At 32.6% G+C, this 23329-nt stretch overlaps 3 protein-coding genes across 4 annotated transcripts in view; 1 reads left to right on the top strand and 2 right to left on the bottom strand.

Moving 5' to 3' along the window:
- The window catches only part of LOC139515833 (uncharacterized), a 41160-nt gene extending 39038 nt beyond the window's left edge, over positions 1 to 2122 (bottom strand). The window contains exon 1 of one of the 2 annotated variants that reach the window (XM_071305550.1): positions 1953 to 2122. The gene's annotated coding sequence lies outside the window, so the exon portion shown is untranslated. Of the gene's footprint in view, positions 1 to 1667; positions 1839 to 1952 lie in introns of those variants that run through there. The other variant, XM_071305551.1, reaches the window with a different exon arrangement.
- Positions 2123 to 8972: 6850 nt separating this feature from the next.
- LOC139515835 (uncharacterized) lies at positions 8973 to 20296 on the top strand. The gene is made up of 5 exons (XM_071305552.1): positions 8973 to 9944; positions 10792 to 10984; positions 16562 to 17129; positions 17781 to 17956; positions 19060 to 20296. The coding sequence occupies exons 2-5, from the start codon at positions 10901 to 10903 to the stop codon at positions 20059 to 20061; spliced, it is 1830 nt and encodes a 609-aa protein (XP_071161653.1). The 5' UTR covers positions 8973 to 9944; positions 10792 to 10900; the 3' UTR covers positions 20062 to 20296.
- An 890-nt stretch (positions 20297 to 21186) lies between these two features.
- On the bottom strand, positions 21187 to 23086 carry LOC139515046 (putative ATP-dependent DNA helicase Q1). The gene is made up of 3 exons (XM_071304606.1): positions 22789 to 23086; positions 22596 to 22743; positions 21187 to 22012 (listed from the first exon to the last, which is right to left on the bottom strand). Exons 1-3 carry the CDS (start codon positions 23084 to 23086, stop codon positions 21187 to 21189), a joined length of 1272 nt encoding a protein of 423 aa, XP_071160707.1.
- Between the last annotated feature and the right edge of the window lie 243 nt (positions 23087 to 23329).

Here is a 23329-nt window from a genome sequence, read left to right on the forward strand (position 1 = left end):
AACTTTCATTCATATATTATACCTATAATTTTAATTACCTTATATCTTAAATATTCTAAAATAATGAATTCACAAACTCGATGAAATAGTTTCTAAACGTTCGTCTTAGTCGGGAAAAATAGTGGTATAAAGAACTCCATCCATGCTTTTGTATGTCCGTCTTTCAACAGTACCGAATGAGTTCGTTACGGCAAAGTTCTGAAATTGACGCGAAAAAGAAACAAGCACATATATAGTCTTGTGTAGTGTATTCAAATACTCTGTAAGTTAACTAGTGCCATCTTTCATTTCTGTTTTTATTTTCAATAATTTTGCTTATGTGGGACAGAGGACAAAAACAGACTTTCAATACAAAAGCGGCGTGAAAGGTTATTTCAAACAATTTTCCATTCCGGCGGATGGTGTTTCTGAAGATTTATATTGTGCGGCAACAACATCATAAAGATCTGAAACTGATACATGCTTAATCTCTAGTATTACCGGATAATAAAGTAGGTGAATATAGTTGTTATTTTTGGAAATTTAAATGTGGGTTTCAAACGTCCAATTTGCGATTTCTTTTTTCAAATAGTGCGCCAGCAAGGAAAGTTTGTACTATGACGTCAGATGCAATGTTCTGAAGAAAGACAACTCTTTTCTTCAAAACGAACGAGAAATAAAACATGAAAATTACTCATAACTTTTTCAAAAGGTCGGTGATATACACTTTTTTTTGGCTTTATTTTGAAGAGTACATATGGCACTTTCCTTCTTTAAATTTTTATGAAGAAATCACTGGTAGATATGTTTTAATACTGGAAACGTTTTTCAGTTTTACGTTAAATTTTTGGCGGTAGAATGAAATAAATCATATTTTTAAAGATCAAATCAATATGAGCCTTAAACTCTTGAACCTGTATTTGAAAGATACAAATCTTCTGTTTAACGTGAAACAAGAATTATGCTTGTAGGTTTGATATAAATCATTTTTTAAGAGTTTAGATAACAAGCAAATATTATGTTAATATTCGGTAAAACACGAAACTGAGGTTGCTATAGTGACAAAACTAAGTCGGTGACCCCCAATTTTTTTCATCATATTTTGTTCCTCAAATCATGTATCACCTTCACACAAAATTTGAAGGAAAAATCACTGATAGAAATGAATAGGCTGTTTGGTCTTTAAAGTGCAAGTTCTTAACATATGCGTCAAGTAATTTGCACTTTCTAAATTGCACATACGTGTTCTTTATATATTCGTAACAGTTTGCTATGCTAGTTTATGCTTAAGACCTTCTGTGTTGTCAATCCCCCTTATTCAGTTCAGTGTTTCATGATAGTTTACACGGTCGTTAAAATCACTTTTTTTTATTATTTACATTTTTGAACCCTTACAGGACTATATGTCCCTGCACTTTTATTTCATTATGAATGGTAACAGACGAACTTGGATCTGACATGCGTAGACATTTTATCCACATGGCTAACAATGCTCCAGGTTATTTAGTTATGAGGTGCATTGTTGGCCCCTCTTTCCTCTTGTTTTTAATCGACCATACATGACGCTACTTTATTCATACGTGTCTACACCGAATATCCTGTAATACCTAAATTAAAATGCATCTCCCACTTTAAAATTTGTTTGCGCCTTGTTTTAACAAAATCAGAAATTAACATATGGTACTCACATTCCCGGTGTATGACTTTGGTCGTTGTAATTTAAGCTATTTAAGCAAATTGCAACTTATATAAAACACAATAAGTTATATAACTGCATTTAAGTACAAATTCATCTAAATGCACTATTTTTCAAAACAGATAAACAAGACAAAATGGCTGATATAATTTCCGTGTAGAACAGTCAGACTTGTTACCGGGAACAAAAAGATCTATTAATAGACATGTTAGATAAAAAAAATTCAGTGACAAATGATCTGTTTGAAACAAATCAAAAATTATCATATGGTACTTACGTTCCAGGTGTTAGACTTTGGTAATTTTCAGTTATCAGCTTAAACAAATTGCAATATATATAAAACAAGATAAGTCATCTTCATGAATTTGAATACATATTCATTTTAAAACACTAGTTTCAGTACAGACAACATAGCTGATATAATATTCAAGTGAAAAACCCGAGACCGGATATACATGTTATACATGTTACCAGGAAAAAAAACTATAGATAGACATATAAGATAAATGTGTTCAAGTGTCATTAAGTAGAAGAGGGTTTAGAAGTGAAACATATAAATAATGGATCATATCAGATTATTAACTTCATTAATTTTCTTATTAAATTAATCTCTTTAATAATATTGCAATATCATATATAATATAACAAATAAAGTTTTAGGAAGTTGTGTTTTATAAAAGACCTTTAAATAAAACTTAAACAATATTTTGTGATGTGCTCAGGCTTTTTGGTTGATTGCTTGGTTAACAAACTATTTGTATTTACAGTAATTTTAAATTGTATTGTCATGCTAATTTTAACTACATTTATTTTTATCTGTGACAATAGTAACTGTTGAAGTATATATCTAAGTCAATGAATAGCCTTTGATTTCCAAAGTGCTGCATTTATTCCGAAATCTGTGTATTAATTATCTTCTCAATTAATCCAGATTAAATTAATGATTGTTATGTCGATCAAATAATGATCCCTATAATTATGTTTTTAGTTTTTATTCTTATCTTATATGCTACAAATTATCTTCTATACTGCATAAAAACAACTGAACATTGGTAGCGAGTTGGTAGAAATACGATAGGGAGTTAGTAATCATCGGCAGAGGTTACAGTTGATATGGATCTTTTTTGCCGGGCGAGGCTGCAGTACATGTTCATCTCGTATAACCAATTGGAATCCCAATTTTAGCGAGATTTACTGCACTAGTCAGGAATATGACAGTTGTAATTCATTCGTTTGATGTGTTTGAGCTTTTGATTGTCCTTTTAATTTTTGACTATCCGTTTTGAATTTTCCTCGAAGTTCTGATATTTTGTTAAATGACTTTTATTCCATTACCGCACGTTAGGCACTCAAAAAATGTCCGGGGTATACACGACGATTTTTGCCCCAATTGTAACCAAAAAAAAATTCAATAAAAATATTTAAAATATGGCGGATTATTTTACGGTTCAGCGATAAACAAGTCAATTAATTCTAATAAATATAAATTATGTGCACACAAAACAAACAAACATGGCAAAACAAGATCAAATAAGGCAACATGAAGAGGTTTGCTTCTCATTCTGAAGATGTTATTGCAACAAAACAGAATTTGGTTCCTCTAAACACAGTCAAGGTTAATAAGGGTCAGCAAATTTACCTCGCTCATCTTTACGGAGGAAAAAATATGGACACAAACTTTGAAATCTTTGAAACTCTCAGACTTGCTGAAACACTTTCTAATTTGTATATGGATGCCCGCACAAAAGAAGGAGAAATGTACAAATCTACCACTTTGATTAATACAAGGCATGCATTAAATCGATATCTGAAAAGTCCACCCTTTTTTAAAACATTTGATTTAATTCAAAACAGAGTTTACAGATGCAAATGAATGTTTCAAAACAGCTGAAGCAGGAAAAAAATCAGTTGGTAAAGGGGACATTGTTCACTACCCTAATATAGAATCTAAGGATCTTACCAAGCTTTATAATAGCATTTATTTGGACCCAAGTACACCATTTGCCTAGCAAACCGTGTTCAAATGAACATTCGTTTATATTTTAGCCGCAAAGGAAATAAAAATATGAAATCCATGACAAAGGAAACGTTCGTTGTCAAACAATTACGCAAATACTGGCCGAAAGTATATTCTTAAGAAGGTAGTTGAAATGACAAACTAGAGGCTCCAAAGAGCCTGTGTTGCTGACCTTGGTCTATGTGGATATTAAACAAAGAACACAGATGGATTCATGACACAATTGTGTTATGGTGTTGGTGATGTGTTTGTAGATCTTACTTCATTGAACAATCTTCCTGCTTATAATTATCTCAATTATGTTTTCAAGTGTCATTACAATTGGTTTTTGTTTATTTTGCAAATAAAGATTATGCATTATTAAGAAGAGGGTCTTGAAGTGAAACATAAATAATGGATCATATCAGATTATTAACATTATTATTATTGTTATTAATAAATTAATCGCCTTATTATAGTGCTAGTAATAAATATAGTTTTAGCGAGTAGCATTTTATCAAAGACCTATAAATAAAGTTTTCCTGAGATGTACATACTTTTTGGTTGATTGCTTGGTTAATAAACTGTTTGTACATGTTGTATTTACATTCATTTACATAGTATTGTTGTCAAACAATTACGCAAATACTGGCCGAAAGTATATTCTTAAGAAGGTAGATGAAATGACAAACTAGAAGCTCTAAAGAGCCTGTGTTGCTGACCTTGGTCTATGTTGATATTAAACAAAGAACACAGATGGATTCATGACACAATTGTGTTATGGTGTTGGTGATGTGTTTGTAGATCTTACTTCATTGAACAATCTTCCTGCTTATAATTATCTCAATTATGTTTTCAAGTGTCATTACAATTGGTTTTTGTTTATTTTGCAAATAAAGATTATGCATTATTAAGAAGAGGGTCTTGAAGTGAAACATAAATAATGGATCATATCAGATTATTAACATTATTATTATTGTTATTAATAAATTAATCGCCTTATTATAGTGCTAGTAATAAATATAGTTTTAGCGAGTAGCATTTTATCAAAGACCTATAAATAAAGTTTTCCTGAGATGTACATACTTTTTGGTTGATTGCTTGGTTAATAAACTGTTTGTACATGTTGTATTTACATTCATTTACATAGTATTGTTGTCAAACAATTACGCAAATACTGGCCGAAAGTATATTCTTAAGAAGGTAGATGAAATGACAAACTAGAGGCTCTAAAGAGCCTGTGTTGCTGACCTTGGTCTATGTGGATATTAAACAAAGAACACAGATGGATTCATGACACAATTGTGTTATGGTGTTGGTGATGTGTTTGTAGATCTTACTTCATTGAACAATCTTCCTGCTTATAATTATCTCAATTATGTTTTCAAGTGTCATTACAATTGGTTTTTGTTTATTTTGCAAATAAAGATTATGCATTATTAAGAAGAGGGTCTTGAAGTGAAACATAAATAATGGATCATATCAGATTATTAACATTATTATTATTGTTATTAATAAATTAATCGCCTTATTATAGTGCTAGTAATAAATATAGTTTTAGCGAGTAGCATTTTATCAAAGACCTATAAATAAAGTTTTCCTGAGATGTACATACTTTTTGGTTGATTGCTTGGTTAATAAACTGTTTGTACATGTTGTATTTACATTCATTTACATAGTATTGTCAAGCAAATTTAAACTACAATTTGTTTACCGGTGACAATAGACACTGTTAAAGTATATATCCGAGTCAATGAACAGCCTTTGATTTTCAAATTGCTGGATTTATCCAAAACATAAGTGTATTAATTATCTTCTCAATAAACCAAGATTAAATCAATTATAGTTATGTCGATCGAATAATGCTTCATGTAATAATGTTTTAATTTTTATTTTGATCTTATATGGTATCATATAAACACAACTGAACATTGCTTACGAGTTGGTAGAAGTACGATAGCGAATTAGTAAACATCGGTTACCAGCTGGCATATGTTACAGTCGATATGCTGCAGTACATGAACATCTTGAATAACTAATCAGACGCCCAATGTAAGCAAGAGTTTAACTGTCGGTCGATAAATACAAATTTCCCAATCCCCTTTCTCCCAAATTTGATTCGCCTGACGAGCTTGCCTGCACCAAGTCAGGAATATGACAGTTGTTATTCATTTGTTTGATGTGTTTGAGTTTTTGATTGTCCTTTTAATTTTGAACATCGGTTTTGAATTTTAATCGGAGTTTGGTATTTTTGTTATTTGACTTTTCTTCCATTACTGCTTGTTAGGCGGTCAAAACTATAACCCTGGTATCTTTAATTAGATTTTCTTTGTCCAATAAACTGTTATTCCGATAGAAACTTTTCTTACGAGATTAAACAATAAATTATAAAGTAATTGTCGATCTTGCAGTCAACCTCAGACTTCGTCATAACGGTTAAATCAGAACTGTTATAATCATATTTGCTTGGAATTAATAACGATATGTTCAGTCTATGTTTTGACCGTTCAGTAGTTGTTACTTAGCTGTACACTTTAACAACCTAATGTCTTAAACATTATTAAACATTACTGTAATTGACTGATGAATGACTAAACATGACTCAAGGCTGAAATCGAAAGCCAAAGACAAATAAATGCTTGTACTTTTGAGGAGCTATATGACCGAAGCGGAACTAAATTAATTTCCAATTCCAAATAAGTTTCAGTTCAGTGGAACATGAAGTTAGTCCCAAAACTCTAGTTTGGCATTAAAATTAGAAAGATCATACCATAAGGGAACATGTGTACTACGTTTCAAGTTGATTAGACTTCAACTCCATATTGGCCTACCTTAACCAAATTTCTAACCTTAAGCAAGACAGACGGACGAATGGACACACAGACTTAAAAACATTAAACTTCTAGGTAGGGCATAAACAGTAGACTTTCACATAAACAAACGCCAACCACTGAATTACAGGCTGCTGACTTGGGACAGGCACATACATACATAATGTGGTGGGATCCCAATCCTCCCCTAACCTGGGACAGTGGTATAACAGTACAATATAAGAACGAACTATAAAAATCAGTTGAAAAAAGCTGAACTCGTCAGATGGACAAAAATACAAGTGGACGTGGCCGGCTACTTGAACATCCCGACAACAAAAAGACACTAGGAACAGATCTGAGAGTACTCGAAGTTATATGACAGCTAGTTCAAAGCCACTATTAACTAATAAAAAAAGAATGCATCTAAGACAACTTATCAATCCGTACACATCCAACATCCAATGGATTTAGTGTAAAGACGTCCTAAACAGTCCGAGAAAAACATGACCTTGTGAAATGTGTGTTTATGAGTTTGACTGTCCCTCTGGTATCTTTCATCCCTCTTTCATGTAAATAACAACCAGCAGACAGTTAGAACATAGAAATAACGGATTTCAATTGACACCAACCAAATTGTCTGAGCATTACTGAAGTTACCAGAGTGGACAAGTCGGGAATCTCACTAAGATTGAACACGACTTCAGCCTTTAAAGAATTGTCCAGATCACAATAACAGCGGTGTCTGATCATAATAAATTATCTATTGAGATTGTGAATCAGATCTAACCTTGATTAGGCAGCAACCATTTGGTTTTCGGGGGGTTGGGGTTGGGTGGGGGGGGGGGGGGGTTGCTATGGATTTTTTGACTAACTTTGTTTTTTCCTTCGGCGAAAAACAATCTATTTTTTTCGCGACAAGTCGAAAACAATTTTTTTCTTTCAATTTTAGCATAACATACAGTGTCAGCTGACGGGGAAACAATTTTTTTCTCAGGGTCAAAAACAAGTTATTTTTTTCTCCAAAAACTAGAAACAAACTTTTTTTCCAAAAAAAATCCATAGCCCCCACCCCCCCCCCCCTTCCCCCAGAAAATCAAATGGTTGCTGTCTTATTGGTCAATTGCGTATAGTGGCAGAAATTTATTAACACAAATTACTGATGAGGTCATTTCAAACGTCTATATCCTTATGCCTTTCAAACATCTATCTTTTACTTGGCCTTTATGTCATTAAAATATAAGCGTTTCCTGATAACACTGCCCACGACTCTCTTTTCCATAATATGCAGGAATATTAGTAAACAGTTATCAAAGGTACCAGGATTTTAATTTAGTAAACCAAACGCGCGTTTCGTCTACATAGGACTCATCTGTGACGATCATATAAAATTATTTATTAAGCCAAACAAGTAAAAAGTTGAAGAGCATTCAGGATCCAAACTACGAGAACAATATACTTCATTTTGAACCATATATGAATAAATTCATCATAGATACAAGGATTACATTTTTATAGTTACACCAGACGCGCGTTTCGTCTACAGTAGTTATCAAAGGTACCACGATTGTAATTTAATGGCAGATGCGCGTTTCGTCTACATAAGGCTCATCAGTGACGCTCATATCAACATATTTATAAAGCCAAACAAGTACAAAGTTGAAGATCATTGAAGAAATAGTCGTCAGTGACGCTCGAACAAACAAGAATGTGTCCAAAGTACACGGATGCCCCACTTGCACTATTATTTTACATGTTCAATAGACCGTGAAATTGGGTACAAAATCTAATTTGGCATTAAATTAGAAAGATCACACCATAGGGAACATGTGTACTAAGTTTCAAGTTGATTGGACTACAACTTCATCAAAAACTACCTTGACCAAAAACTTTAACCTGAAACTCACACTTTAATTTTCTATGTTCAGTGGTCCGTGAAATTGGGGTCAAAAATTTAACTTGGCTGTAAAATTAAAAAGATCATATTATAAGGAACATGTGTACTAAGTTTCAAGTTGATTGGACTTCAGCTTCATCAAAAACTACCTTGACCAAACACTTTAACCTGAGTGGCATCGACCCAATGGTTGCAAATCAACTCATCATAGATACTGATCTCACAACTAATACCAACTCCATTTGGAATATGTCTTTCTCTTATTCTTACTCGATTTATCGTTTCCCTGACCTGTTGATTATTTTTATCTAATCAACGTGTTGTTCTATGTTCTTCTTTGGTCAAAATTCGATTAAAATATTTTTGCTTTCCCCTGAACTTCCTATTGCGAAGTAAAAGGCGACCATGTCTGATGACGTCACATAGAAAGAATACATCTTTTAACATGTCGTTCGAAAAGAAGGATTAAGATGGGTCTGCAAATCGTCTTAAAATCACGAGAGAAACAGATTTCACTAACTTATTCAGTGCAACACGATATTTTAATATATAGGAGATAAAAATATAGCTCTGCTGCAGTAGGACATATACTGACCCAATCTCCCATACAGACAGAGTTATCGTCCTTTCCTCCTCAATCTCTCTGCACCCGGCTAAGAACTACTTTCGATCACGCGGTGAAAAATCGGTCACATGACAGCAAAAATGGCAGCCCTGGTATGGCCACACCGGTAAAGAAGGAAAACGTTACTTGTTTTTGTTGTCTTTCTGCTGGTCAGACAAGATCCTTTAAGCTTGGTGGCAAGAAATGCGAGGAAACCGGTCTGGTAAAAATTATTTCGTCATATTTAGATTCGACAATCCTAACAGAGTTGGTAAATTGCCAGGCACCAATTTGTCGTGGTTGCCTTAACTTCATTGAAAAATGGAACATCTTCAAAATTATGATGAAGGAGAATGCTGACTCCTACAGTCAAAAGGAAAATGTATGCAGGAGTAAGAGAATGTACAATTCCCCATGTGAGAGTTTAAGTTTAAGTAAATGTGAAGAAGTGAGTAAAGGCTACAAAAAATCGAAATCGACATCTAGGTCATCTGCAAAAAAATGTTAATTCTTACAGAACCAGGGGAACCGTTGGTTAGTCAAATTTTGGACAATTCAATGGACCGAACCATTGGAAATATTGATCAAATAAATGATCATCATGATCATTGCTATTTTGTTCATACCACCGACAAACCACAAACTGAAAGAGCAATGGAGATTAATATTGAAAACAAGCATGAATCAGAATTAAAAGACAGGAATTCTACAACTTTTCAGAACTTGTTTAAATGTTTGATAAACAATGATCTAAATGGTTTAATTCATACTTTATTCAATGACAGTTCCATTAAAAACAGATTAGAGAAGGCCTTTGCTGACGAAATTGACAAGAAGTGTTCACTTTTAGAAACACGGAATATAGCACTGTCATCTGTTTTATACAAGTGTAGATCGGTTCCTTTGCTCCATGATTCAGGGGATAAATTCATTAGTGATCTGGCACAAGAAATCAAGGACAGGTAAATTCAATTAAGTGCTATTTCATTTTGTATTTTAAAGTTAAATAAAATTGAGAATAGAAATGGGGAATGTGTCAAAGAGACGACAACCCGACCAAATAAAAAAAAACAACAGCAGAAGGTCACCAACAGGTCTTCAATGATGCGTCCTTCAGCTGGCCCCTAAACAAATATATATAGTACTAGTTCAGTGATAATGAACGTCATACTAATTTCCAAATTGTACATGTATATATATACATGTATGAAAAATAATAAAAATGTAAATAGGGAAATAAAAGAAAACACTTGTTTTCCCAGAAATATACATGTAGCACCTTGGCTCTTATAGGCTACTGTATTTTCTATAATAAAAAAAACATCTAATATTGCACCAGGTGCTATAAGGCTCTGAGGGAGAACACAGCTGCATGTCATATATATTTAACCTGTACGTGTGTGGTTGGTCAATTTTAGCATATACATTGTACTATGTAGTCTACATGTAGAAGGTTAACTTTTTAATTGAACCTATATACTACTGTGAGGACTTTAAGTTTTGAAATTAATTTGTGCATTTACAATATTGTGACATAACCTGACGTGCCTGTTGATGGACAAAAATATTACAATAATTAGTGTGATTACTGGAATTGATCTTTGCAAAAAATATGTTATGCCTCGTATTTCAAAATAGGAGTTTTTACTATTGCAATTCCAAGTCACATCATTTATAATAATGAAAACCTCTAAAAATTTCTGAAATTACAGTATACATGTACATGGTGTACATGCCATGGTATACAATACATGTACATGTCCATTGTCTATGTTCAAATGTATTTTAATATGTTTGATATAATTGAAGGGTGCCATTTCTTTTCAATATACTATGCACGGTGGTGGGGAAAATGTGCAGTGCAGATGGAATGATATCAATCGATTAAATTGCTCCCATAGTATCAGCCTATGCAATCATGATGAAAAGCAGATGTGAACAACTATCTGCGTGGCACAGACTTACGACATTAGTAGCCACTACAGGTCATGTTGAGGACAGGGTTAGTACTTGTTTTGTGTTGGCAAACCTGTGTTTGATAAGTTTAAAGTATTGTATGATACAGATATAAGAAGGCACCTACCATTTGATTAAAGCAAGGGAGGCTTGATATTAGTTTGATAAACAAACAAAAAATCAAAATTTGTCTTTAAAAAAATATCAACCTTGGACATGTTGAAGAGAAAAAAAATTGATTCAACATTTCTCTGGTTTCTGTTAAAAGAAATTAATTATTTTGGACCCCCATTTGGACCAACTTGAAAACTAGGCCAATAATTAAAAATCTAGGTACATTTTTAAATTCAGCATAATTATTTTGTGTGAGTTAAAATTAACTCGACAAGAAATCCCACACTGCTCACGAAGAAAATGTTTGGTGTCTACAGATGATTTGAAAATTGAACTAGCATTACTTCTTTTAATTTGATCATACAGTCAGATACATGTAAGTAAACAATACATGTATATGGTCATTGTCAGAAAGTATAACAAAATATTTGGTGAGCTTTATAAACATGAGAAAAAATTAGTCTTGCTGTTTTTTTGTAGCAAGCACAAATATTTTTTATATTTTCAACAATGAACATATCTTAGCTTTATCCTGCAATGAAAAAATGCTACATAATGGGTGAAAATTTGTTTGAAATTCTTATTGAAAATGGTAGCCTGAAACAACTGTGATGTCAAATTTACAACCATAGTTCCTCTGTTTACTTCAAAAGGTACTAGAAACCTTGAAAGGTCTGTCTAATAATTTTAATGTTATTCTTCAAGTATACACAATTCCTTTATTAGGTTGATAAAAGGCGTCATTGCAGGATAATATATTTTATCATAAATTTTTTGTAAAAATATATTTTAAAAGGAAAACGGTAATTCTTTAAAAAAATTACATGTATATATACATGTACTATTTGGAATCAGTGAATCATACACTTTCATGATTATCCTTTTGGAACTTTCCTCTCTTGACCAAACAATTGTTATGTATTTAAGTACTGACCATTCTGTTTTAAGGAATGAGAAGGGGGCATTTTTAATAGTTTGATTTGAGTCTATCTGACTGTTGATATTGTTATTTTTATATCTATTATGGTGTTCTAGTTTGGAGTACTTAATATGTATAGCACAGTCAGGGGATCTATTTGTAAAAGGCAGAACCATGTTCTCTTGCTGATGTGAAAATAAAATTACATATATATTGGAATTTGTTTTAAGTTGTACATGTAATAACTAACTGACTAGTGTACAATTCAGAATGATGATTTATCACTTGGCAAAAATTTTTTTTTTAAAGAAACTCCTGTTTTAGTTTTAAGACAAAAATCTTTGTGAGGTTTTGGGAAGGGGGGGGGGGGTCCAACTCAGATTACAACAATATAAAGGCATACATCGTATGTATGATTTGTCTTCAGGTCTTTGTTTAAGGCAAGCTAGAACACTGTGCATGTAATTTGTTCACTTGTTATTTGTTACCAGTTTGTTTTTGTTGTTATGTTTCAGTTTCATTTCCTTTACTGTGTTTACCAGATCTGTACACCAGTATGCAGTATATAATTGATTAACAAACCATGCAGTAAGTTTTTATTTACTTTTCTTTGATAGATAGATAGATAGATAGATACATAGATAAATACTTTTTTTTTTAAACTAGATACAAGTTTACAGAGAAACATACAATATAAAAAGATACAAAAACATATATGAATTGTAAATATGAAGTAAATGGCCCATATTTATTAAGCTTTTTTTATCATAGAGTACAATACTTTTTCACAATGAATATTGAAGCTATGGCCAACAGCTTTCTTTAGTACACTATATACATTGTAGGACAATGTACCGGGACTAGAACTGTATCCTAGTTTAAATGTAAGGGTGAATAATATTAAATGTCTAGCATGTCTAGTACAATGTACTAAAGTAACGGTACCAGGTGTGCATATATAGATTCTGGTTACTTTTTCCTGTACAGAAGCTTAGGGTGCTTGTGCTATAAAAAATGTACAACGTTTAATAGTTTGTAATTTCCGTGGTCTTGTTTGGATGTAAAATCAAGAGATCATATCATCATCCTATTCTACAAAAATAAGTGAATGACAACATGGAAAACCAGTGAACCCAAAACTTTTTACATACATTGGACACGGTGGGTATGGTTGTCCTGCGAGAGAACGTACTGTGCTGGTGATTTGGTCCTGACGGGTGCTGGTGGGTCCTGATTCTGTGCTGGTGGGTTTGTTTACATTGTATCAGAACGGCAATAAAACGACTGTTTTGTTGCTTAATTTTTCTCTGATGTGTCATAAGTACCATGCAAAGTATATTACATCAATATTATATTGCAAAAGTCGTGCAAGTTCGTTAAACGGAATTGTCCTGACGCTGTGCTGGTGATAAGAAAAACGGTCCTGGTTCTGTGCTCCTATGTCCTGGTTCTGTGCTTTTATATTTAAGTTAAAAGTGGCATATATTCAAGATCATTGATGCTGTACTGTTATTGACTAATTAGTTGTTGTCTGCTTTCTTGAAATTGACATTGTTGTGAATCTGTTTATGAGAGAAAAAATACCCCTATTTTTTTTATTTTTTTTTTAAAATTAACTGTAATCTTATTTATTGGCCTGTTAATGGAACCCTTCTTGACCCCTTTTAAGATAAGAAAATATGTTTACGATTTTCGGGATCACGATCATTTTGCAAGATCACCAAAATACGTTGTAATTTATACAATACTTATATAAAGTAGATGATGTGGTATGTTTGTTGTCAATGGACAAATTTCCATAAGAAACCAAAGGAAGTATGTGTTAACAACCATACGTCATCGTACGACCTTCAACAATAACCCATAAGTTAGAGCGAAGTTACAGTGAAAGCTTGGAATAGGTTCCCGTAAGATTTAAAAGTTGTATTGTAAAAGAAAAATGTATCTTATAGCTATTAAGAATCACTTGCTGTAAGATTTTTCCAACATATTGTTTTTGTCTGAACGGTTATCAGGTTTTTTTTCTTTCGAAAGTTCGATAGAACACTAAAAAAAATCACTATTCTATGAAAGGGCAGGCTAGAATATGTCAGAGAATGAAGACGAGATAACCTAGAGAACTCTAACAAAATTAAGATTTCTTAGCTTTTTCATTTCAAATTAAATATTTTTATAAAGAATTATGGGGGAGGAAGTGAACAATGTGTCCTTCTTTTCTATATTTAAATATTTTTCATGAATAATGAATAGAAATAAAATGTGCCTTGCTTATAATTGAAAATGAGTAAATAGAAAAAATACCCAACTAAAATACACTTTTATTTTAATATTGGTAATATCACTAAGCTTTTAAGTTTTGTGTGTCAAACACACCATCTCCGTAGTAATGACTCCTTACTAAGATATTTCACTTCATTCATTTTTTTTCTGCATTTTTTATATTGTGAATTCATAGAATTATTATATTAAAATGTAGCCTTAATTTATATTTAAAAAAAAACTGAATCTAAAGTCAGATATATCAAACATTTTTGTTTCCATCAATCCGTTTTCAGGACTTTAACAATCAACAATAACACGCCTGGAAAGTAAAATGCGTACTCGGCTGTCTGTAATCGACCATTTTTAGACACCCCAGGCTCCTAAAAAAAACAAGCCGGGGTGGGGGTTCAAAGATGCAAATTAAGTACTTATATCAATATTTTATCTTTTCGTGTACGGTTTATGACCCCTCCTGTGGCCTGTCAATTCCGAAATGTGCAAACTGCAATAGTATCAAAACAGCACAGAAAATGAATAATAGAGATATAATTTTGTACATATAACAAGGGGAAACTTCTTGCAAAGCATTATTATTTATAGTTCATTATTGTATTTAGTAGAAATAGAGAATTTAGCGAAAATAAAATCACTTTTTTTGTAGAAAATTCACAGACCTCTGTACAGAGATTTTTGTTATGTTTAGCATGGGATCAACACAATGGTTCATTACCGATTAAACAAAATCAAAATGTCTATCTATCTTGCACATTTCAGAAAATTCAGATCAGATAACGAAACTGGGTCCAGCAACATTTATAAGCAATTTAAGATTTTGACCCTCACAGTTTCCATTCACCGCAAATATTCTCGTTACAACGAATCATTTTAAATACAAAAATACCAGTTGCAGCCTTTTGTTTATCTATTAATATATGTATACCGACAAATTTATGAAAGGCAGCAGGGTCATCAGGGTGAGGAGTACATGTCATCTGAAATAAATGCTAAGCATAGATCTATAAAGCGACAGATAATTATGACATTAAAAATAATCTTTTCTTTTCGACTTTTTTCGAACAAATTGACACATAAAATGAATTATATAGTATTGTGGAATTTTTAACTTATTTTAGATACTATATATTGTTATCTGATATTGGACGAAAGATGTTGACCTTTTATGTTATTATGTAATACAAGTTTAGAACTTTTGAAAACACATATTAAACAGCCAAATGGATGCACAAGAGCTAAAATAGGAGTCATAGATCCTGTTGGCAACAATTATATGGCTAACTTTATTGATTTTGTAACATTTGTTTCAAATATTACCAACTTCTTATCCAAAATCACCAGCACTGTATCAGGACCCACCAGCACAATGACAGGACCCACCAGCACAGTATCAGGACATGAATAAATTGAGAAAATGCTAAATTTTAATAAATTGCAATGTTTTTTCACAAAATTGTTTTGTGGTGTGGATTGCGGTATAGAAAGCGGACTCTATGAGCATTTTTGTTTTATTTTTTCAGTTCGAGATTTTCTGAAAATGAGCATTTTTGTGTTACGCTTACTAAAACAGTTTAGAGGGTCAATTTTTCAATGGCTTATATATGAACCCATAAGAAATGAAATTGAAAAATCTCAACTGTTTTCTTCCATTTTTTATGAGTGAAAACGTCAAAAATCATAATTTTCGTCTTTGTTTACATTTTTTCATTGATCACCAGCACCCGTCAGGACCGAATCACCAGCACAGTACGTTCTCTCGCAGGACAACCATACCCACCGTGTTGGATGTACATCACACATTTGTTTTTAAAGTTCCTTTCAGCATAGCAAAATAACTTTATAAATGTACATGCTGTACATAGATATAGGAAGATGTGGTATGAGTGCCAATGAGATAACTCTCCATCTAAAAGACAATTTATAAAAGTAAACCATTATAGGTCAAGTTACGGCCTTCAACATGGAGCCTTGGCTCACACCTACAACAAGCTATAAATGGCACCAAAATTACTAGTGTAAAACCATTCAAACTGGAATACCAACGGTCTAATCTATATAAAAAATGAGAAACGTGAAATGAGAAACACATATAAATCACATCAACAAACGATAACTACTGTACATCAAATTCCTTACTAAGGACAGGTGCAAACATTTGCAGCGAGATTGACCATGTATATGTATACTTTATATACAAATTGTGGTCATATATTGGCATTGTATTGTGATGATATGTAACCATGAAACAAAACAGTTGTTGGTATACAGTATTGTTTATCATGCATAGTTTTAAGTCCGTTTAATGTTTTGTAGGCATTGGCACGATGCAACAAATTGGGAATTACCTTGTCAACCACAAGCAAAATTAGATTATTGGATGAAGCTGCAAATAATGCTGAAAAAGCAATTGTAAAGCAACTCCAGACAAATCCGTTGGTCAAGATAACTGGGGACAATCTTGATTTTTATGTAAGAGCAAATCATCAGTCAACCGAAAAACGCAACAAGGACCTCCACTTATTTGCATCAAATATTATTTTTAGTAGATTAGCTGGTCCAGATCTTGACAACAGAAATCCTCAACTTATTCTACAAAATCTTCATCCTGAAAGGTTTCTACCTCATGATTCTTACAAAAGTAAGCTAATGAATAGTTACTGTGTCCTCGTTGGAAGAATTATTTCTGAAATACCAGCATTCAAGTGGATGAAAAACCTTTTGCCAGCTCATATCAAACATCCTTACATGCGACAGATGGAAAAACAGTCCAAGGTCTTTCCATTGCCTTTTATGATGAAAAATGAATCAAAGCATGAAGACTGTGTGGATATCATGGACTCATATGAAGATCAAATGTGCAGTTTATTTGAGAAAGCAACAGGTACATTTCAGCATAGCATTTCTGAAGTTCTTTTTCCATGCTGAATGTACAGCGCCTAAGAGTAATTTTTATTTTTTATATAGAGCGTGCTATATTACATTATTATAAATTATTATTATTATTAAGATATAAATGAAATAAGATTTATAAAGGGAAAAGTTCAGTGACAACAACCCAATCAGGATAATATGATATGTATTAACAATTGAATGTTACATAAACAAAACATACTTACATGTACCATATAATTATATACATGTAGGGTTATTGCATGAATATTGGGGAATATTGTCCTGAGTAGAATTTTTTATTGCACAGCTTGTGAGTGCACTATCTGTTCTACGAGGGACAAAATTACCTTAATTCATGCAATAACCCTTTGAATATTTGAAAGTAAAAATTAGCTTTAACTAAGATTTTGTCGTTGATGATGTCATAAATTTTGAAGATTTATTGCACTAATTCAATATTGGAATTTATTGAACGCTAACTTTTGGTTACTTTCTGTGGGAAATATTATATTGCTCAATGATACTATATATTATTAGCTTGTCCTCATGTTTTTAGTATCCTAAGTTTATGTATAGAGTTTGATGTGCTGATGCTTATCACAATGTGCATAGTTATCCAATTTATTGTTAATTTTAATAGGTAATACAGATGCATTGTCTAAATACAAAGTCATAATTGGAGGAGATCAGCTGACTAAAGTAAATTTGCAGGAAGTTAGAAATCTTAGAACCCTGGCACCTACAGATAGAAAGAAACTTGTTGATCTACAGCCTGTGATTTGTGAGCTTTGGCACCTTAAACAGGATTTTGTTGAAGTAAGAAAATGATAATTAATACTTAACAAATAGTAATACAATGTTGATACTAGTCTTGACATACAGAGCAAAATAAGGATTATAATTGTTATAATGACCCTGATATGTGAGGGGGAGGACAGGGGGTACCCTTCTCCCTTCTCCCACCCCTCTTCTCCTTTCTCCTACCCCTCTTTTCCTTATTTTATTTTTTTTAATTAACCAGAAAAAAAAGCGATATTTTATTTTTTCATATTTCATTTTTTTCTCCAACTTTTTCTCCTTTCTCCCTTACCCCTGTCCTCCCCCTCATATGTTGCATCCTCTTATCTTCCTATTTTAACCCTTAAATTTCAAGAGTCAATTCTAAATTAAGGTAAATTATTTGGCCTTTCAAATATCTTTCGATTCATACTATCCCTGAAAAAGTAAAAACACAAAAATACTGAACTCTGAGGAAAATTCAAAAAAGGAAAGTTCAAAATCAAAAGCCCAAACACATCAAAGGAATGGATAACAACTTTCATATTCCTGACTTGGTACAGTGAAGAGACATTTATTATCCAACTCGGAAAATGGTGTACCAATTTTTGCACCTCATGTTTGGGCCAAATACCACAAGCTTATTGTTTTCTGTTTGGTATTAAACTAATTATCAAGCTCCATTTTGTTACATCTGGCGCCAGAACATTTGTTGTTTGACCTACTAGTCAAATGCGTTTCATTAAAATATACCTTTTCACTTAGTATTTTGGTGTTTTGAAAAATGTTGTGTGTACTACATTGTATATATATTTATATATATATATATAAGTACGTTTGAGCCATTGACAATTCTACAACAGATGTATCCATCGGATCAATAAATAAACACAACACCTTTATCTAAATATTCTTCAGATCTTGGGTATATACATTGTATTGTGTTGACAATTTCATCTATTATTATTTATGCAAATGTTATGAAAGCTAATCAAGGTGAGGAGATAACAGACTTATTCACCATGTGTTAATACTCACGTAAGTTATAACTACAAACAAAATGTATGTCATATTTTAGTCATTGTTTTAAATAATCATTAAGGATACTTAATATTATATCCTTTCACACATTTTTTTTGCAGAAAGCTTATAAAGAACTGTATCAGCAGTCTTCTTTGAGACAACCATGCACTTTATATCATTTCAAGGCAAAGCTACAACGAGGTGATGTCAATGAAAAAGTCAAAGGAAAATTTAAACAACACAACGAGCTACTGTTATGTGTTGGAAAAGCCATGATCAAAGAGCAAGCTCTAGAATATTTTGGAATGGATAATGAGGATTCTGATCCAAATATCATTACAAGTGGAAAATCCAAAGGGGACAGGACATCTGAAATGTACAGTATATTGGAAAAATTCTTAAAACACTTTCAATATGGGCAATTTGATCTTTTGAAGCCAGAAATACCACTACCACAAAAATTAATGTATCAGGTTATTGGCAAAACACCAGATGGAAAGTTGAAGGTACGACCAATAGTTGAAATTCAGACACCGCCTGAAATGAAAGCAGAAAAGAATGATGACCAGCTCTTCAATTATTGTTCAAATTTATGTAACTGGGCATTGCATTTGATGGCCTTAGAGGACACCGCCAAAGAGGGTGACATTACTAGAACAATTCCAAATCTGATGTATGCTATACCATTTTTCTATAGCCATTCAAGATTAAGCAAATACTTCATTGAGGCAATAGACTACATACTAAAGGTTGAACATCTTCTTTCACCTTTAAATAAAATGCGAGTATTGGAAGGTTCATATTGTAATATGCGTGGTGGAACTGGCAACAACGTAGAACAAGATTTAGTACAAGAACATTCAGTAAGAAATGCAAAGACTCTCATAAAACAATTAGGAGCTAACAAGACTGAAAAGGCAATCATTCGGTGCACTGGTGCAGCAGACATTACGATGGACATTGTTAAAAACTTAGACTCTGCTTTATCCATGAGAACACAGAGTTCTAGACATTCAAAGTTAATCTGTGAAAAAGATATTAAAGAGGTAGAACAAACATTACGACAAGCAAGACCGTTCGAATATACACCCGGCTCAAATGTATTGGCTTCGATCAAATAAAAAGAACTCCTTTGGAAAAAATTGACAAAAAAGACATGGAAGAAAGAATTAAATGGACATACACACGATTATCATGGGGAAACACAGTGTCTCAAGAAAATGTTGTTGAAAGTGATGATGATGATGATGATGATGATGATGATGATGATGATGTTAACAATTTACCAGATTTGTGAATGTAGTGTCATAACTTCATAAATAGTTTTTTGATATTTCATAAATATTTTTTATGGAATGTTGATTTTTTTGGCCAATATCACGTACTGTAAAATCAGAAATTATTGCTTATTTTTCATTATGCAAAAAATGTGAAAAAACAGAATAATTTAAACTCATATTTTGATATTTTTTTTTATGAATTTAACAAGATTTTTTTCAACATGTACATGTATAGCAAAGAATGAAATTGCATTTTCCTCTTAAATGACAAAATAGCCATAATAAAATGCATGCAATAATTTCTGAATTAACAGTACCAGTACCACATTCCCCAACTATCTAATTATTAATAAATGGAACATAGGTTACCTAGATTGCATGGTCATATATTAGAACTTGCTTTCTTCAGTTGAGTCTTATGTAGATGAAACGCGCGTCTGGCGTACTTAATTATAATCCTGGTAACTTTGATAACTATTTAGTGATTTAAGTTTATAAGTTTTTGTGTTTTGTTCAGTTTTTTTTTATACTGTATTTAATAGGTCTATATTTGGTGTATGGTATGATTGTACATGTAAGGTGTACATGTCTAGCTGGCAGGTGTCATCTGACCTTAACCTCATTTTCATTGTTCAATGATCAAAGTTGAAGTTTTTAAGTTTTGGTATTTTTTGGTAATACTATATATGCAATAGGTCACATATATTGGGTGTATGGAAATATTTTATGATGTACATGTCCTGATGTCAGCTGTCATTTGACCATGACCTAATTTTCACAGTTTAGTGCTCTGTATTATTTTTTTATGTTTTAGTTTGTTTTTCTTAAACTATATTTGTTGTACCGAAGGATTGCAAGCTGTGCATGTTTGCCATAGCTATCATATGCATAACAAGGAGTGAAGCTTGTAGCTATGGGGTTTGAATTTTAAATAAATGTAAAAAACACATTTTGAACAATAATCCATTAATTAATAGAAGAACAACCACAGCTGCATGAACTAGAACAAAAACAACAGCACTTTTTACCACACAAATATGCTGTTTCAGATTTTTCAAATCCAAATTTACTTAACATTAATGTTCGTAGACATTCAGTTTTATTTTTGCAGTATTCAATTATATCGTTCTGTATACCAGGCAAGTTTTTTGCAAGATCACGGGCACAGTGGTAAAGAGTAGTCTGTGCATTTTGCCCACGTCTTCCTGCTCTTCCTATTTCCTGCAAATATTGACTTAAGTTTCTTGGTGGAACTGTGTGGATAACATGTGCAACATTCTCAGGATCAAATCCCATTCCAGACACAGAGGTTGTTAATACCAGACGAATTCTAGGATTTTCATTGATTTTCTTTAAATCTTTTAAAGTAGTGGCAATAACTTCTGCATCTTGTCTTGAAAAAACAACTGAATAGCAGGATGTTTTGATATCTTCCTCGCCGAAAAGATGTCTCAAGTAGCTAGCTGCATGACTCATATATAACATTGGTATGAACATTAATGTTACAGGATAAGATTGTTTGTCTGAAAATAATTTGTCACATTCATCTATGAAAATTTTCTCATACATTTTGCTCACATCCACAGTAGTTGTTTTTTCGACTTTATTCAAAAAAATGTTTGGTCGATCTGGACTCTCTTGTACAAAAACTGGGTTGCTCATTCCGAGAATAGATGGTATTCTTTTGATCAAATCTGCTGTAAGTGTACCACTTAAGCCAAGAATGGGTTTCCCAACAAAGAAAGCTGGTAGTGTGTGAAGACTAGCAAATGAGGAACGAAACTCCTTGCCCCTGGAATGAAACAGACATGCATGTATTGATATTTATTACAGGCAAAAGTAATACTATAAGAACTTGTATACATTTTCTAGTTTGAATTGTTTTACATTATTATTTGGTGCCATTTAAAGCAGACTATGCGGATAGGCTTTGTTCATTGTTGAAGGCTTTATGGTGACCTTTAGTTGTCATGGTTGTAAATTTCCATTCTTGGTCTCTTGTGGAGAGATTCTCATTGGCAATCATACCACATCTTTTTTTCGTTTGCTTCTTATTGTCGTTCTCCACTTGGGACTTATAAAAAAAAGAAATAGCTAGAGGAAGCAAGAAAAAAGAAGGCAGCGGGTCGCTCCCTGGGTAGCAGCAGCTCTCTGGCTTCTTGTTGTAATAAACTCTGTTGTCCCCTTGTGTATAGTTATACATTAGAAAGAACAAAATATAAGTCTTTTATACATTTACATGCAAAAATATTTGTTCTTGTGTAGGAAATTGATTAAGCAAACAGAATGATAAATTACCACAAATATTTATTTAGGGAGGGGTTGGTTCCTGGGCCAAAAAGAAAAACTACCTGAAAAAGCTATTGTATATTTACCATTTTTCAACAATATGACATTCATCAATAACCACACACTGAACTTTGCTGGTAAATGTGTTATTTCTAAGAAGTCCTTGTCCAGATTTTGTGTTGAAGAGTGCCTCAGGATGGCATAAAATGACTGAATATTTGCCATCAATAACATCTGTCAATGAATAGTCATTCAAGTCCATTTCATTTTCTTCTCAACCATCTACATGATCTACATTGCAAGAAAATGTAAGTTTGCAAGCACTTACTCCACGTGTCCTTAAAGAGGAGAGCTGATCTTTCTGGATAATGTTCAAAGGACTAACCACCAACACCAGCCCGTTCAGTAAGCTGGGCAAGAGGTGATAGCACAAAGATTTGCCATAGGCAACCGGTAAATTACAAATCACATCATTGCCTTTTAAAATGTTGCACAAGCACTCAAATTGTTTGTCCTTCAAAGTGATATTGTCGTCATATTTACGTAGACATTCAAGAATACGTGCATTCGGATCCATTTTTCGAGTACATGTGCGTTTGTTTACATTTTAAACCGATTTTCAAATGCAATGTCCTTCCGCGAACTATTTTGTTTTATTTATTTAAATATTGAACGAACATAACGATCACACATGTTTTTTTTCCATATATTTTGGTAAAGAGACATAAAAGACGATAAATAATAATTTCTGGAACTGTCGTAGGTCTTTTTATTATAAACGCGGACATGGTCGCAAAATGCGACCAAAATTAGCCTGGTG

This window comes from Mytilus edulis, chromosome 3, assembly GCF_963676685.1.
Source record: "Mytilus edulis chromosome 3, xbMytEdul2.2, whole genome shotgun sequence".
In the NCBI taxonomy this organism is placed as follows: Eukaryota; Metazoa; Mollusca; class Bivalvia; order Mytilida; family Mytilidae; genus Mytilus; species Mytilus edulis.